This window comes from Nicotiana tabacum, chromosome 22 (genome assembly GCF_000715075.1).
Source record: "Nicotiana tabacum cultivar K326 chromosome 22, ASM71507v2, whole genome shotgun sequence".
Lineage (NCBI taxonomy): Eukaryota > Viridiplantae > Streptophyta > Magnoliopsida > Solanales > Solanaceae > Nicotiana > Nicotiana tabacum.
In genome coordinates this window covers 48,822,267-48,840,242 of record NC_134101.1, presented here as the reverse complement: position 1 = coordinate 48,840,242, position 17,976 = coordinate 48,822,267, and the positions used below count along the sequence as shown (strand labels likewise).

At 33.7% G+C, this 17,976-nt stretch overlaps 1 protein-coding gene across 1 annotated transcript; it reads left to right on the top strand.

Annotated features, from left to right (window-relative positions):
* The first annotated feature begins 3,680 nt into the window (after positions 1 to 3,680).
* Positions 3,681 to 5,902, top strand: LOC107773477 (3-ketoacyl-CoA synthase 2-like). The gene is made up of 2 exons (XM_016592890.2): positions 3,681 to 4,559; positions 4,888 to 5,902. The coding sequence occupies exons 1-2, from the start codon at positions 3,849 to 3,851 to the stop codon at positions 5,644 to 5,646; spliced, it is 1,470 nt and encodes a 489-aa protein (XP_016448376.1). The 5' UTR covers positions 3,681 to 3,848; the 3' UTR covers positions 5,647 to 5,902.
* The last annotated feature ends 12,074 nt before the right edge of the window (positions 5,903 to 17,976 follow it).

Sequence of the window (17,976 nt, the reverse complement as noted above, 5' to 3'; positions counted from 1 at the left end):
TTAATAAATTATGCTCTTCGGTGATTAATTACATTTAAACCATGTGTACCGACACGTATCTTGTTTTAGTATATATAATTAAATAAAGACCTTGTGTGCTTACACGCTCCAAGGCAAAATTAATAAAATTTAATTATTAATTTTTAAGCGGGCATTTGACGATAGTAATTCAAGGCTAATAAAATACACTTTATCCAAAATTAATTCAAGCCAATTTTAGTCAATAAAAGCGACCGTGCTAGAATTACGGGACTCGGGGAATGCGATATACCTTCTCCCCGGTTAACAGAATTCCTTACTCGGACTTTGTTTTCGCAGACTAATAATAATAGAGTCAAATCTTCCTTTGACTAGGGATTCAAATAAAAGGTGACTTGGAACACCAACAAAATCAATTCCAAATAGCGACTCTGTAAATAAAATAATCTCTATTCAATTTTGTCACTTTAATTGAAAAAAACCTTTAGTCCACGTATTATTTTGCGGGTAGAAAGAGGGTGCAACTAAAACAAAAACGAAGAAGGCAGATAAGATTAAGAAATTGTAGTGAAAACAGAAACTTTGAAGTGCAAAGTTTCGGTTTTGATGTAGTTTACCCTTCAAGCATGCCTAATGCCTTAAATGCCTCACTAGCATTGCCTACTTAATTATTGATGGGCCAAAAGCGTTGCAGCAAAAAAACAGGCAGAAGCTATTAGGTACAAGGCATATATATCTTAAATTCCCCCTCATAAACCCTTTAAATCGTGCGTAAAATCGTATTGTATCTCTGACTTTGTATTAAAAAATTAAATTATTTTGTCAACTTTAAATTAAGACATTCTACTCCTTGTTATCTCATCATTAGTTGAATATGATTTGAAGGTAAAATTTATTTTGAGTTCTACATTATCAAAGTGTGTTTCATATTACTTTCAGTATCAAATTCGCCCCTTTTCTTACCTATACAAAATGTACACATAAAGATACAACTGAACACGTTACACAAGATTGTTTTGGGTAACTAGTATAAAGGCTTAATAGGTAAAATTATTTGGATTTATTTCAAGAGAAAATTTATTGGAAACCCCTCATTTTAACATGAATTATTTAATTTTTTAATCCTAATTACGCTTGAGGTATGAAATGAATTTTAAAAAATGTTTCGTTCACGGTAGAGACCATAGTTAGTTATGCAGCAACATTAAAATGGTGAGTGCTATAGTACCAATTTAGAACAATGCAATAATCTTGATTTAAAAGTTATATCCTTCTCTCTGAATTCCGTTAACATAATCTTGATTTAAAAGTTATTCTTGTTTTAATTGAAGTCAGCGCCCAAGTTACTAGACCTGGGGTGACGAGAGGTTTGGCTAAGACGATCCCTATAATTATGTTGATAGACAAACACAAGTACAAATAATTAAGAGGTGGGCGTAGACCTAACCTCCACAAAAATAAAAGGCCTATGCTGAGATCAGAACATATGGTAACTTCTAAACCCAAAATTCCAATCCACACTGCTACCTTATGTACCCTTATACAAATTTTGTTTTTCACCTCCACAATATCTTTACTACACAGCTCTAAATTGGGAGCAAAACCTACAAAATGTACACAAATATAGCTAACCATTGTAGAATTAACGTACGGTGTCTGAGAGTTGGCATATGAATTTTATCTGGCTTGTATGGTCCTAAAGCATCTCTAGGCAATTCACGTGAGCCACACTAGTGCTCACCCTAGAAATCTCTTTGGAAGTACTGATCCACGTCCAATCCGCACTCAATAGTGAGCGGAAACGGTCGTTGGAAGAATAGTATCCAACAAGAGTCGGGGTCGATTTTCACTGAAAGTTTAATATGGGTGTTAGAAGTATACACTTGACGAGAGCAAATGGAACAACTAAATTGCACTTTCAAACAAAGAGTTTTGATCACTACTTCTAAATTAACTCTAACAATTATAAGCTAAAGAGAAGAAACTAGAAAGCGAATGATTGTTTTTGTTGTTTTTTCAAATGGTTAAAAAGTCTAGGGATATGATCTTAACCTAGGTGTTCGCCTAATAGGTTAAATACGTTAAAACTTATTTTATTGATCGGGGTGTATTATAGCTCTCAACTCTAAGTTACTCACTCAATACCTCTCGGTCATAGAATGATTTTTTCCAATTTGGCTTTCTCAAGCCCAAATGGGTATCAAACTAAATAGTTGATATGAGCTCAAGTCGGGTTCTCACTATCTCTAGTTCAAACCCTTTAATTAGACTAATCAAACCCTTAATTAGCCCAATTTCTAGTTAACCAAATTTTTCTAGTCTCGGAACCTCTTTCTCAAGTAAGAACCATGTCAAATAGACATGAATCAATATTTGCAACTATTAATTCTTAAATTAAAGCATAAACAAGGCTAAATAATCAACACCAAATCATAAACAAACATTAAATTAAATACTCATAAGGTTTACATACTAGGGTTGGGTCACAACCCTAGTAAGAGTCTAGCTACTCATAGTGAGAAAAGAAAACAAAAAGAAAAAAATACTAATTAAACTCATAATATAAGATTAAAATGATAAAATATGATGTTTAAATCCCAAAATAGTCACAAACTTCCTAAAATAGAAAAATACAACGGCTAGAGCAGCTCAAACTTCGAATTTTTGACCTAAAAATGTGATTTTCGTCTATTTATAGTGGCCCAAAATTCGCTGACAAAAATATCTCTCGGGAGTTCTGCGACCGCACAATTCCATGTGCGGTCCGCAGATTGCTTCAGCTTGCAAGGACTTGGATTCTGCAGCCGCACAATTTGTTCTCCGGTTGCAATGCATCTTCTGCGGACGCACAATTCTTGTGCGGTCCGCAGTTTAGGCAAGGCTTCAAGTCTTGGTCATTTGCACACTCTGTGAATTTTGGATTCTTTATTAGTGCGGACCTTGTTCTGCGGCCGTACAATTCACGTGCAGCCCGCACATGTGCTAAAAGTCTTATGTGCTTCTCCACTTGTTCTGTGACCGCAGAAATACCTTTGCGGACCGCACTTCTTATGTCATGCGCCCCTTCTTGCCTTGTGAGTCGAAACACTTCTTTTTAGCCGGATTTAATCACGGGAGCCCGAATTTTCAATATTCCTGCAATTTACACATTTTTTTTAGTGTTAGGAACATAAATCAATACTTTTGGACTAAGAGAGAAGCAAAAAGGTACTAATAAGTGGTCAAAATTCACACTTTTCAAGTACAATTCTTCAAATAAAAATTTCCTCTGTTAGTTTTTCAAATAAATATTTTTGTAAAGATGTACATTTTATCCCATGACTTAGCTGAATTTTATGTATCCAAACATTAGCCAATTTTCAAAGAATTTCTTTTTTGCGTAAATTCTATAAAATCTGCTATCGTTTCATACAAGTAAAAATTGTCGTTAGCTTAATTTCTTATGATGAGTATAACTTTCTTTCGACACATATAGGGGTATAATTTGAGCAAGGTGTTTAATTTCATTAATTTAATATAAATGTTGCATGTTAAGCAAAATGGTAGGCTGCATACATCAAACTCGCTTAGGGTGCGGACTTTCTCTGAACCCTGCATTCACGCGAGATGATTCGTGCACGAGACAGCCTTTTTTATTGTAGGTTAAGCAAATGAAAATTTGATACGTAAAAAGGTATAGATGACAAAACTGACTTTTCGATACTGTTATAGGAAATAAAGGGCACATTACTGCAATAGGAGGCGGTACCTAGAGTGGACAACTCTGCTTTCTCACTCTTTAAATCTCTGAACCTTGATTTGCTTGGAAACTCATCATACAATCTTAATTTCTTATTTTACTAATTCTCTTCTCTTGATCTACAACAGCAATGGCAGAAAATGCTGGAGAAGTAGGCCAGTCAAACCTGCCCAATTTTCTTCTCTCCATTAGACTCAAATATGTAAAACTTGGATACCATTACCTAATATCAAATGCAGTTTATCTCCTCATCGTGCCAATTCTTGCTGTTGTCGGACTTCATCTTTCAACCTTTACTCTTGAAAACCTCATGAACCATCTCGCCATGTTGAAATCTTTTTCAACTCTTGTTGTTTTCTTAACCACAGTTTACTTCATGAGTTGTCCAAGAAATGTTTACTTAGTCGATTTTGCATGTTATAAGCCACATCAATGTTTTATGACATCTAAACAAGGTTTAATAGAAAAAATGTCCGACATTTTGGACGAAGAAAGTTTAAATTTTATAAAGAAAATCTCGAAGAGATCAGGTTTAGGTGAAAAGACTTACGTTCCAGCCGAATCAAAGATCCCATCAAGTGTTCCCATGAGTATTAATCAAAACGAAGCGAAAATGGTTATCATTGGTGCCATAGACGATCTATTGGCGAAAACCGGAGTCAAGATTCGAGAGATTGGGATTGTTATCGTCAATTCTAGTGCGTTTAATCCAACGCCGTCTCTTTCTGCGATGATTGTCAACCATTATAAGCTTGGCGTCAATGTGATTACCTATAATCTCGGTGGCATGGGCTGCAGTGCTGGACTCATTTCTGTAGACCTAGCTAACCGGCTTTTACAGGTTGGTATATCTTCATATCATTTTAAATTTTCAGGTTGAGACACAATTGAATTAAATAACTAAAAGTGTTTTCTCTTCAACAACTTGAGTTCTTAAATTAGACAGTATACTATTCAATATGGTATCAGAGCAGGCAAGAGGTCTCCGGTTCAAATCTCGCTGTCATCCAAAAAGCAAAAGATATTGAGACATAATATGATAAATTTAAGGCGCAGAAACACTTTTATGAAGGTTCCACTAAGATTTAAAAATTAATTAAGGTGTATGTCATACTTTTCCCTCTCTTGGTGGTCAAAATTGCTGATATATTTGTGAAATAACTTAATAGGGGCAAGCCAACTCTTATGCACTTATAGCAAGCACAGAAATAATCTCATCGGTCTACTATTCGGGGAAGATGAAATCAATGCTTTTACCTAATTGTCTTTTTCGAATGGGTGCATCTGCTGCTCTTCTGTCAAACCGTTCCTCTGATCGTCGACGCTCAAAATATCAACTGATGCACGTCATCCGCACACATAAAGGTGCGGATGACAGAGCATTCAATTGTGCCTACATAGATGAGGATGAGGATGGAAAGAAAGGCATTTCATTGTCAAAAGACTTAATGGCAGTTGCTGGTGAGGCCTTAAAAACCAATATCACAACTCTTGGCCCTCTAGTCCTCCCCATGTCCGAGCAGCTCCTCTTTTTCGCCTCCTTAATCGTGAGAAAAGTCTTTAAAAGGAAAATGAAAGCATATATCCCTGATTTCAAGATGGCGTTCGAGCATTTCTGCATTCACGCAGGGGGGAGAGCGGTGTTGGACGAACTTCAGAAGAATCTTGATCTCTCAGAAGTGCTTATGGAACCTTCAAGAATGACTCTTTATAGGTTCGGAAACACTTCAAGCAGCTCAGTGTGGTACAATTTGGCCTACTCCGAAGCCAAAGGGAGGATAAAGAAAGGTGACAGGGCATGGCAAATAGGTTTCGGATCAGGTTTCAAGTGTAACAGTGTTGTTTGGCGTGTGCTAAGGACTGTCGATTCAGCCAACGAAAAGAACGTTTGGACAGATGAGATAGAGGATTTTCCTGTAACCTATTGATGCTTTTATATATCTCGTTTAAATACTAGTTATATCCTAAACAATAAATAATGGTCAGTAACTGAAACTATAAACTCAGTCAAAATCACTCTAGTATATTTGTATACGGATTGTGCACCTAATGTTTGTACAAGTACGTATCTATAATTACAAAATTGTAAGTCAGATGGGGCACCATTGCATTAGTAAAAATTAGATCGTGATTATTAGGATAGTAATGCATTACGCAGAATAATAATAAAAATATATTTGTTCATCATAATATAGTTAACAATAAAATATGCAATGTGTTGTTTGGTTGCACAAGAACGGCAATAATTACTTAGTTGGATAGATCATTTTTATTTTGAAGTGTATTTTCTACATACAATACTAAGCTAATGAGTATTTAATGATTGGAACATTATGACATAATGATGAGACGAAACAAAACAAAAATATAGAAAGATAGGTAATGACATTACCTTGGAAAAGATGGTCACGTGAAGGAAATCTCTTGATGGCACAATGCAATTGGAATGACAAATAATTGGAGTCGGACATTGCATCAATAGAGTTGAAGCAGCGAAGCTTTCGAAAACTAAGCGATGGGCGGTGCGACGCGGCCTCACTTTCTTGCGTTAACCGGCGCGAGGCGACGCCCAACGCGAGAAGTTTGGCGCGTTTCACGTTGCGACCCACCGTTCTGGATTCAAGGTTATTTTGTATACTTTTTTGAATTTGGATTTGATTATTTCATCTAGGCTTTTTTCTACACTTATAAAAAGTCCTTAAACACAATTTTTACAGAATTTTTAATCAAGAGAGAGCATGAAACTGCCGTGAAGGTTGGAGTTCGTCGGATATTACCTTTTCTTTCATCAAACTTAGTAATTTTTATTATCTTTGTATAATTATTATTCCACTATCATATCTATGTAGAGCTAAACTTTACGTTCCAGGGTTGTGGCTCTTTCATGACTATTGTTATTCGGATATTGATTTTGGTTTCTTGATTTATCGTATTGGTTTATTTATTCAAAATCTTGTGCTTAATTATTTGATTGATTGATCACCAATTAAATACTATCTATGAATCTAGAATTGAACTCAAAAGTGAGAATTCTAGATTGCATATAGGATCGAGTAGAGCAAGTTCCTGAACTCGGGCATCGGGGAATGAATTCGCGGTTAGGATAGACATATGCTTATTGCCTTGCTTGGTTATTATACGAAAATTATAAATGTATTCTTGTTGATTCTAACTCTATAGACATATATGTATTAGGTTAGCTTGAATAGGTGAGTAAGACATCGACAAATCATTCTTATGAGGAATATTAACTTTGTCAACTAATAAACTAGATGAATTAATTAGTTAATTCAAGTGAAGAATACAATAAGATTTTTAGGTAGCCCATAACCCTAGATCGTTTTTATCGCATTGATAACATAAAAATCTGCTCTTCTTTTGTGTAGAGTTTATTATTTGCTTTCTTTTTATTTTAATTAGCTTAGAGTCAAATACTTCTTGGATTAATTCTTGCCTAGATAATTAGAATAGTCTAATTTAGTTAATAGTTGATAACAAGTCTTTGTGGGTGCGACAGTCTATCTTATCACTTTATTACTTGACGACCGCGTATAGTTGCGTATGCGTTTGGCCGCAACATTTTCACCTTTGAATCTCAAGGGAGCACCAAACTTACAGCTTGTTTAGATGGTTGTTATTTATCATTTCATAATGTATCGTATAGTATTGTATTGTATTGTATCGTTTTGAAGTATACAATTTGTCACACCTCCTTTTTCCCGAACGGATGGGGGATAGGGGAGTTTTTCCAATTAAAGTGACATTAAATGAAATGGGATTATTTATTTATTCAGAGTCGCCACTTGGAATAATTTATGGTGTCCCAAGTCACCGGTTTTTTTAAAAAATCCCAAATCGAGGAAATTGACTCTATTTTTACGGTCCGCGAACACAGAAGACCGGGTAAGGAATTCTGTTAACCCGGGAGAAGGTGTGAGGCACTCCCGAGTTCTGTGATTTTAGCACGGTCGCTCAACTATTAATAATTGACCTAATTATCTGATTTATTACATATTTGAAACCTATTGTGCATCTTTAACTTTTTAACCGCTTTTAATTATTTATGAAATTATTTCTGGAATAAGTCACTATGTCGTACACTTGTCATTTTGGCACACGTTGCAAACCGCGCCACATGAAATGCACTCGCAATTTACGACGTGCTTATTTTTATTATTGTTGTGGTCAAGTCGCGTGAAACACGCACTTGAGTTTGGAATTATGCATCATGATTATGTCACGGGAACCGTGCCCATAGTCACGATTATTTATTATTAATCGCGTCTAAAGCAAGCTACTATTGTTCATGAATTATTTTCCTAAAGCTAATTTGAGATTATTATAAGGGTAAGAGTTTATAGAATTATGGATATCTATTAATTTATAAGAGATGTCCTAAGTTATGAATTTATTGCTATGGAGTTGATAGCCAATTTTAAAAGATAAAATAAAATCTGCATCTCTTAAAATCGAGCCCAAACCCACAGTCCAATATCAAATGCCAAATAGTTAGCTAATGTCCATGGCTCTTTGCATTCAGTTAAACCAAATGGTATACTTAGTCTTCAATTGCAACTTTTAACAAATAAACAGAGCTAGGATGCTATACTACAGAACACATTCTATTACTCTGCTAATCAAGTAACTAATCAGCAAGGAAAATTAACAACCAAATGAAACCCAACAAATAGTATAAGAAATCAATTCAATCTCATACCCAAGTTATTGACACAAATAAAAGTGAAGTTTCAGGCATTTTCATTAAAATAACCAGCAGAACAAAGGTGAGAGAATAGAACCTTAAGATGTTTTTCCATAAAAAAAAAAATGAAACAAGTTGCTGCCTATAGGACCATCATATGGAGTTCTCGAGCGGAACCTCGCCTTCAACCAAAGAATCTTGGCGACGTTGGAAACTCGAACAGACCTCGAACGCGACTTCGCCGGCGACCTCAAAGTCGATTGAAAAATGGTGTTTTAGAGGATGTTTTAGGTGGAGTTTAGAGGTTATTTGCTGGAGTTTTGGTGTAGAACAGGGGCTATTTTGGGTGGTTTAAAGAGCTGGTATTCATGGCTGTGTTTTCAGGTTACTTCCATGGCTAAATATGGAGTTTTTTGATGATGAAAATAGTATTTAAAGTGTTGGAGAAGAAAGGGATCTGCTTCCTTTAGCTGATGCGCAACGTTTCTCCCTAAGGCTCTCTAATGTTAGGGCGGGGAGGGTCTCCTCTGATATGTGTGTCTGTTTGGTGGTGTTGAAGAGTTATCTTTAGGTAGGGAGAAGGGGCTTAGGGTTAAGGGATTGGGCTTGGATTTAGGAAATTGGGTTGGGTCCATGTCTTGTTGAGTTTTAATTTTGGGCTAAGAAGACTAAAATAATATAATATATTTATAAAAATCACTCTTAATAAACTACTAAAATAAAATTAAATATTAAAAGTAAAACTATATTTTTGTATTTTTAAATGTTATAATAAAGTAAAAAATAGAGAAAATAGGCTAAAGTCATGGTAAAATTAAAATACTATAAACATAAATATACTAACTGACCTTAAACTAAAAATGAAAATATTTTTTGAGTTTTTAAATTGTAATTTGAAGTAAAAATTGATTGAAACTCTATAAAAATTAAAGTTAAGTTAAATAAATATTTTAAACACTAAAATAGCTCAAAAACGTGCCGGATCAAAAATTACGTGCTTACACAATTTTAGATAAATTGTATTGATTGTCGTCGTTTCATTATGGCATGCACCAACAATATGAAGAATAAACTTGTAATATTATAAAGAAAAAGTAAGGTACGAGGTAGAATTATTATATAAAAGGTAGGGTAAAGGATAAAATATGATTATATAATAATAAGGAGGGGCAAGATGAGAGGGGGGAAAAAAGGTAATGACGTGATCACACCATATCGGTCATTCCATAAAGTGACACTTTTCGTCGTTATGTAACGCGAATTTAACGAAACGATATAATAAAATATAAGTAACAATCAAAACAAATATTGTATTTAAAGTGACAATACGATATAATACAATAGCCAACAACCATCCAAACAAGTTGCAAGAGTAATTTTAAGCCACTATAAAAAGATGAGAGGTGAATTTGAACCTTTTTTCTCAAAGAATTTGGACCGGTGAAGATCACATATTCACGCAGGAGCTTCATTAATGAAAAGGACAAATATATCATAAGAATATAAATGGACCAAAAATATAACATAAGGCAAAGTTGAGCATTTCTAGTTATACAGTGGCGAATATAAGTCAAATACTTCTTGGTCAGTCATTGTTTGCTTCCGTGATGCAAAATTAAAGAAAGATATAGAATTGAGTATAAAGAAAAAGACAAATTATATTTGAAATCTAATCTATTTGGATTTAAATATTAGAAAAAAGATTAGTTCATAAATTTGATACGATTTTTTATGACCGCGCTTTGAATATAAAATTCTACAAATGAAAGTTCATGATATTTAAATCTCTATGAAAATGACTATTTTTTAATTACAAGAGACTGAAAATGACTAGCCCACAGCACCGCGCTATTATTACTAGAATTTGCTTACATATTTTAACTCAACCGGCCTAAAAACTTGTTGGAATAAATCGATCTCATCATTTTACTTCCTAGAAGAGAGGCGATGAAGAAGAAGAAAGACCAAGGCTGAAGGTCAAAGGTGAGCAAATAGCGGACAAAATAAAGCTAGGACTTGGTCTTAGCTTGTGTTATGAAAAAACCACATGAGAAGCAACGTGGCATCATCTCAGTCGATGTACACAACAATGATGGATCTAATCTGTATCGTTCAAAGCTCTCTCATATTCTAGATCCTTCTCACACGCACACAAAATGTCACATGCAGAAGGAATAATTAGGCAGTTATATTGTTAGACTTAGGCTAGTAAAAATAGGACAAGTGTACAAAATTAATAGGCTATTCTTTTATTTTTTAATTTCTTTACTAGTGATACATTTGTATAAATACACAGTCCTTTGTACAGTGATTTCATTCAGAAATACACAGAAAATTTCGTACTCTCCCCTCTCAATTTCTACAAAACAACCTCAGCCCATAAAGTCAAGGGCCTATATAGGCTCACAACAAAGATGTCTGCCAGAGTACATCAGCTTAAACTATGACCCAATTGATTAAAATGACAATATGACAATAATAGTCCAAAACCAAAATCCAGTAGGCTGCACTACCTAAAGCCCGTAATGATATCATTATCTCCCCTCCTTATTTCCACTTTGATATCATCATTTCAAGCTCAATCGCAGATAATTACTGTTACCATTAGATTCTGAATAATCATATATTTTGACTAATGCAGTTTCTTACAAAATTCACTTGTGTGGCAACAATTGGAATTTCGAAAGAAAAGAAAACAATTACTTCTATTGTGCAAAAGCTTAAGTAATATGTTTGGCTGCCTAGAAAGTGGGTGGAACTGTTAGGGATACAATGGATATGGCCTAGATTCAATCTCATAAATGATGATTTGAACATATTTTGGGAACGTTATTTGATATAAAATATATGGCATTTGATATTCTTTTATCATAGTTATTATTAATTGCTTTATTAATTTAATAAGGTCCTTGATTAAATATTGAGACTTGTCATCGTGATGGGGATCTTGATAATGAGAGTATAGTCTCTTACAACTTAATCTAAATTTGTTCTTGATCGTAGGATTATTAATTTGGACATTAGTAATCTGGCTAGATCAATATTTATTTGATCGTCTTTATGAGATGAAGATTAGTTGATCTCATTAACTAAATCACATAAATAGATGATGCATATAGAGATATGATCATTGAACCGACTCACTAGATAATTTCTAATGGTTAGAATTACCATAAACTGTCAATAGGATATTCTCTTGAAGAATGTGATGTAAGAATTTCCTATGACGTGAGATCATCATAGTAATTGACAAGTTATTTATTGTGCTTTGATACTAGACACCAATGGCCCTAGGGCGATAGTTGAAAGGATATTGGGTACGATTAAATGCTTATAAAATTAGTGATTGATCAAGACGGAATTTATCAACTCTTGGTAATGAGTTTAAGCTCCATGTTGTCATGAATTATAAACGACCAAACTAAGACCATGGCCAGGGCAATTGAATGAAAGAAGAAAAGAGTTTCTTAGGTCATTCAATGTTCGATTTTATTTGACATGAACGCATAGTTGGTCGCCTATTAGGATTCGACAGTTGAACCATATCTTAGGGTGACCCAGAGCTATAAGGACAGAAGGAATTACTACATTATTCTTCTACGGGTTCTTGAGAGTAAATTGTATACTTCATTCTATCCGGTCGTTAAGGAGTGTTGCTAGACGCCACCCTTGATTAGTATATTGATGTGATCAATTTACTACCGGCTTAGTATTGAACCTATGGGGTCGCACACTAACGAGTGTTCTGATCTTTGCTAAAGGATTAATTACTTTACTATTTGACAATTAAATTAAATAATTTAATTAATCAAATAAATTTAGTTATTAGTTCAAATAAAATATTATTGTATTCTTTGCTAGCACAAATGATATAATTAATATTGTGAATAAATTGAAGTTTTCTATTTGGAATAGAAAATTAAATTATCTCTTGGTTGAAATATATATGTGATATATATACATATAATTAATATTTATTTATATAAGGTAGGTATATAATATATTATTTGGAAATCCAATTTAGAATTGGACGAAAAATAAAAGTCCATAAAAGGACGTCTGCAACAAAACATTGGTTTCATGTTTTAATAGGAAAATTCCAATGCTTGGAATTGGACGTCATGGAAAGTCCATGATCGGCAGCCACGGGAAAACCCATTGAGAATGGGATTACGATTTTTCCTTACAAAATTCCATAAAGTTTAATTTCAAAATTAAACTTTTACCTTAAGTAAATCATTACCTCAACTAAATAGGAAAAGGGTTTATAGGTATAAAGGGTGATGGAGAAAAATTTGTAGAATTATTATTATTTCTTGAGAAGAAAAATCACTTTGTGAAAGTGAGAGTACAATACAAAGTCAAGAGAGAAAATACAATTACAAGAAAAGTGTTTTCTTGTTCTTCTATCTTTGCAGTTGAGATTTTTTAGAAAAATTTCAACACAATATTTCATTCAATTTGTTCGCGGGTTTCATTGATCAAAGAGTTGATAGCAAGGATCGGTCTCGGTGTGGATACACATAGAGTTTTCGCACTATTGAAGAAATTTTGAAACGAGACTCTTTTCACCAGGTACGTTTCAGATCCGATCTTTGACGTGTAAATAAATTTTAAACACGAAAAGATCTTCCTAGGATTGTTATTATCTTCCGCTGCGTGTTACGAGTATCTATATGCCATCCTTCAGTGGTATTAGAGTCGTGGTTTATTGTGTCTAAAATTTATTTATGAAATATTTTAAGATTATATTTGAAGAGTTCAAACCATAATACATGTGTCTTGTACAATAGTCAAATTGTTTGGATGCATATAAATTGATATTATTTTATTGTGAATAAAATATGTATTCATATAAGTTAAACTATTGAGATAGTTCGTAACTTGAATTTGAAATTTCGTACAAGATACGACGGTAATCTATAATAGGTTATTAGATTATACAATTATTTTAATTGTTATTAGTTCATGAGATATAAATTAATAATAATGTTCTAGCATGAATTATTTTATGTGACATATAAGATAAACATGTTAGAAGATGCTGAATTTCGTTTTTGTGTCACGTGCTTGTTCATTACATAATTTTGAATTATTTATTACATGTGATGTAAATTAATTTAGGACTAAGCATGTAGGTAACTTGAACTAAATTCACATTCTATAAAAGATTTGATCTTTATGTTATTAAAAATTATTTTAGTAACAATTCTCTTTTACTAAAATTTGAGTTCTTAAATAATAAAATATAAGATATTTTATTGTAAAGTTATCCATCAAAAGAAATAATTTTATTTATTTCTTGTTTATAAGGAACGGCCTGACAACCAGGAGACTTATAGTTCGAGAATTTGTTAAAATTATTTGTTGCATTAGATATATGGATTGAAAGAATTATTTAATTTTACACTAGATGCCTGGACTACCCGGGGGAGTATAAAATTTAATAAGTTCTTTGCTTTCATGATGGATGAACTCAACTATGCCAATAGGATCGACCTGATTACCAGGAGACTATTTGACATAGAACTATTTAAGGATATTGTATGGGAATACAATTGGTAAAAGTACATACCTTTAAAATATACGTGAGAAACGACTTGATATCCAAGGGGCTCATACATATTGTTAAAGGATTCCTTTACTCCACTAAAAGAAATAGAGATTTCTTAAACTATAATGAGGGTAAATAATTTAAAATAATTAGTGAAAATATCATTTAGATAAAAGTCCATGTCTTTATGATATATGTAAATATGTTCTTATATTATTGCTTTTTCTTTTCTAAATTTTAGATTTCTCAATATGTCTGTTATATCACTGCGTGAAATACTTGAGACCAACAAGTTGATAGGACCAAACTTTGATGACTGGTATAGAAGTTTGAGAATTGTTATCATGCATGAAAAGCTCATTGATGTGATCGATGAGCCTGAAGACTTGATCTTGCAGTCAATATATGATGCTGAATGTTTTCACTATAAGAAGAAAGAGCATTGGAAGAGAAACTGCAAGGAGTATCTTGCAACTCTAAAGGACAAGAAACAAAGTGAGATATTAATGAAAAATATTTTCAAGGTTTCTTTAGCTACTACTAATTCTTCACTGTGGGTATTAGATACTGGAAGTGGTTATAACATCTGCAATATGTTGCAAGGGTTCAAGATAAGTATGAGACTAAAGAAAGGAGAAGTTAATATACAAGTTGGAAATAGTGCAAAAGTTGCAGCCATACCTGTAAGATCAATTTCTTTAATAATGCCTTTGGGCAAAGTACTTATGCTAGATGATTGTTATTATGTTCTTAAATTTGTTTCGAACATAATTTCAGCTTCTATTTTGGACAAGCATGGGTTTCGCATTATTATAGGCAATGGTATTTGCTCCATTTATTATGGTGATGATTTATATGTGAATGGCTATTTCCAACATGATGTTTATGTCTTACCTAATGTGAACGTTAATTTGATTATGCATGTTTCAAGTCTTAAGAGAAAAAGAGATGATCATGTAAATCATACATACCTTTGGCATTGTAGGCTTGGTTATATTGGAGAGAAAAGAATTAACAAGTTGTACAAGGAAGGGTACCTTGATAAGTATGATTTTGAATCATATCCAACTTGTGAATCTTGCCTCAAAGGAAAAATGACCAAATCTCCATTTACTGGAAGTGGAGAAAGAGCTTCTGAATTATTGGGACTAATTTATACAGATGTTTGTGGGCCCATAAAAATTCAAGCTAGAGGTAGATACTCTTACTTCATCACCTTCACTGATGATATGTCAAGATATGAATTTGTGTATCTTTTGAAATGTTCAAAAGGTTCTGTAGTGAAGTTGAGAAACAGACTGGTAAAAGTATCAAAGTACTAAGGTATGATAGAGGTGAAAAATATCTTAGTGAAGATTTTGCTAGGTATCTCAAAGAGAATGGGATTCTCTCCCAGTGGACATCTCCAGGAACACCACAACACAATGGTGTGTCTGAAAGGAGAAATCGAACCTTATTAGATATGGTGAGATCTATGATGGGGTTCACTGATCTTCCAATAAATTTATGGGGATATGCTTTGGAAGCATCAACATACTTACTTAATAAAGTTCCCACTAAGTCAGTCTCTACAACACCATATGAGATATGGAAAGGACGTAAGCCTAACCTTAAACACATTAAAGTTTGGGGTTGTCCAGCTTATGTTAAGAGACTGCAGTCTGATAAACTTGACTCAAGGTCTGATAAATGTAGGTTCATTGGGTATCCCAAAGAAACAATGGGATAATATTTCTATCACCCTTCTGACTATAAAGTGTTTGTGGCTAGAGGAGCAACCTTTTTGGAAAGGGAATTTCTTTTGAAAGAAAATTATAGTGGAGAAATAGAACTTGATGAAGTTCAAGAAATTAATGAATGAACACAAAATCAAGATCATGAGACAGAAGTTGAAGAACCTTTATTGGATGTTTTGAAGTTGACAAGGAAGTTTCCATCTTCAAAGGTTGAAGTTCAAGAACTAAATGTAGTTTAAGAACAGGTTAATGAACCAGTTCCAAACCAAATTGAACAACAACCAAATCCAACACAAGGTGAACATGTTGTACAAGCACCTATTAGAAGGTCTATACGAGAACGTCATGTACCAACTAGATTAAATCTAATGGTACAAGATAATGTATCAAATGAGATTGATCATAATGATGATGAACCTAAGACCTATGAAGAGGCTATATAAAGTTCTGATTATGATAAATGGCATAAGGCCATGGAATCCGAAATGGAATCCAAGAAGGAAAATAAAGTATGGACTTTAGTTGAACCTTCAAAGGATATAAAATCTATAGGTTGTAAATGAGTTTTTAAGAAAAAGATTGGAGCAGACGAAAAGGTGGAGACCTACAAATCTCGTCTTGTTGCCAAGGGATATCGTCAGAAAGAAGGAGTCGACTATGACGAGACTTTCTCTCTCGTGGCAATGCTCAAATCAATTCGGATTTTGCTTGCTATAGCAGCATACTATGTTTATGAAATATGGCAAATGGATGTGAAAACAACTTTCCTTAATGGTGAGCTAGAAGAGGATGTGTATATGACACAACATTAAGGTTGCAAGCTACAAAGATCCATTTATGGGCTAAAGCAAGCTTCTCGAAGTTGGAATATTCACTTTAACAAGACAATAATTTTGTTAGATGCGAAGAAGAACCTTGTGTGTACAAAAAGGTTAGTGAGAGCACAATTATATTCTTAGTATTGTATGTTGATGATATATTTCTCATAGGGAATGACACACCGGCATTGCAAAGTACCAATATTTGGCTATCTGAACAGTTCTCCATGAAACACTTGGGAGAAGCAACTTATATATTAGAAATAAATATATGTAGAGATAGATCGAGGAAGCTACTTGGACTTTCCCAGTCTTTGTACATTGATACCATCTTAAAGAGGTATAACATGGATAATTTCAAAAGAGGCTATATACCGATAGGCACTGAAATTACTCTCAATATGGAGGATTGTCCTAAAACACCTGAAGAGAGAGAACGCATGAGTAGGATCCCATACGCTAGTGCAGTGGGAGCTATCATGTATACCATGACATGTACACATCCAGATGTGGCTTATGCACTTGGAGTGACTAGCTGATATCATAAAAATACTGATGAGGAACATTGGAAGATAGTAAAGACCATTCTTAAGTACTTAAGAAGGACTAAAGATAAATTCCTCATCTATGAAGATTCTGAGTTGAAACTTGAAGGTTATACTGATGCTAGTTTCTCTTCAGATAAAAATGATAGCAAATCTATTTCTGGTTATGTATTCACCTTAAATGGTGGTGCAGTGGGTTGAAAAAGTTCCAAATAAGCTACAGTAGCTGATTCAGTGACTGAAACAGTATATATAGCAGCTAGAGAAGCTGCTAAGGAAGCTGTATGGATGAAAAAGTTCTTAACTGAACTTGGTGTGGTTCCTTCAATAGAAGGTGTCGTTCCATTGTTGTGTGACAACACTGGAGCCATTGCACAAGCAAAAGAACCAAGATCACACCAAAAATCCAAACACGTTCGGCGAAGGTATCACTTGATAAGAGAGATCATTGAACGTGGAGACGTCTAGATTCAAAAGGTTGATGGAAAGAAAACTGCTCCACACCCATTCACTAAAGCTCTTGACTCAAAAGAGTTTGACAAGGACACGTAAAAATTGGGCATGAAGTACAAGAGCGATTGACTCAAGTGCAAGTGGGAGATTGTTAGGGATATAGTGGATATGCCCTAGATCCAATCTCATAAATAATGATTTGAACATATTTTGTGAACGTTATTTGATATAAAATATATGGCATTTGATATTCTTTTATCATAGTTATTATTAATTGCTTTATTAATTTAATAAGGTCCTTGATTAAATGTTGAAACTTGTCATCGTGATAGGAATCTTGATAATGAAAGTATAGTCTTTTACAACTAAATCTAAATTTGTTCTTGATCGTAGGATTATTAATTTGGACATTAGTAATCCGGCTAGATCAATATTTATGTGATCGTCTTT

Coding starts and splice junctions, on each gene's coding strand:
- LOC107773477 (XM_016592890.2), top strand. CDS start 3,849: ATGGCAGAAAATGCTGGAGAAGTAGGCCAGTCAAACCTGCCCAATTTT. Junction 4,560..4,887: donor TAGCTAACCGGCTTTTACAG/GTTGGTATATCT, acceptor ATAACTTAATAG/GGGCAAGCCAACTCTTATGC.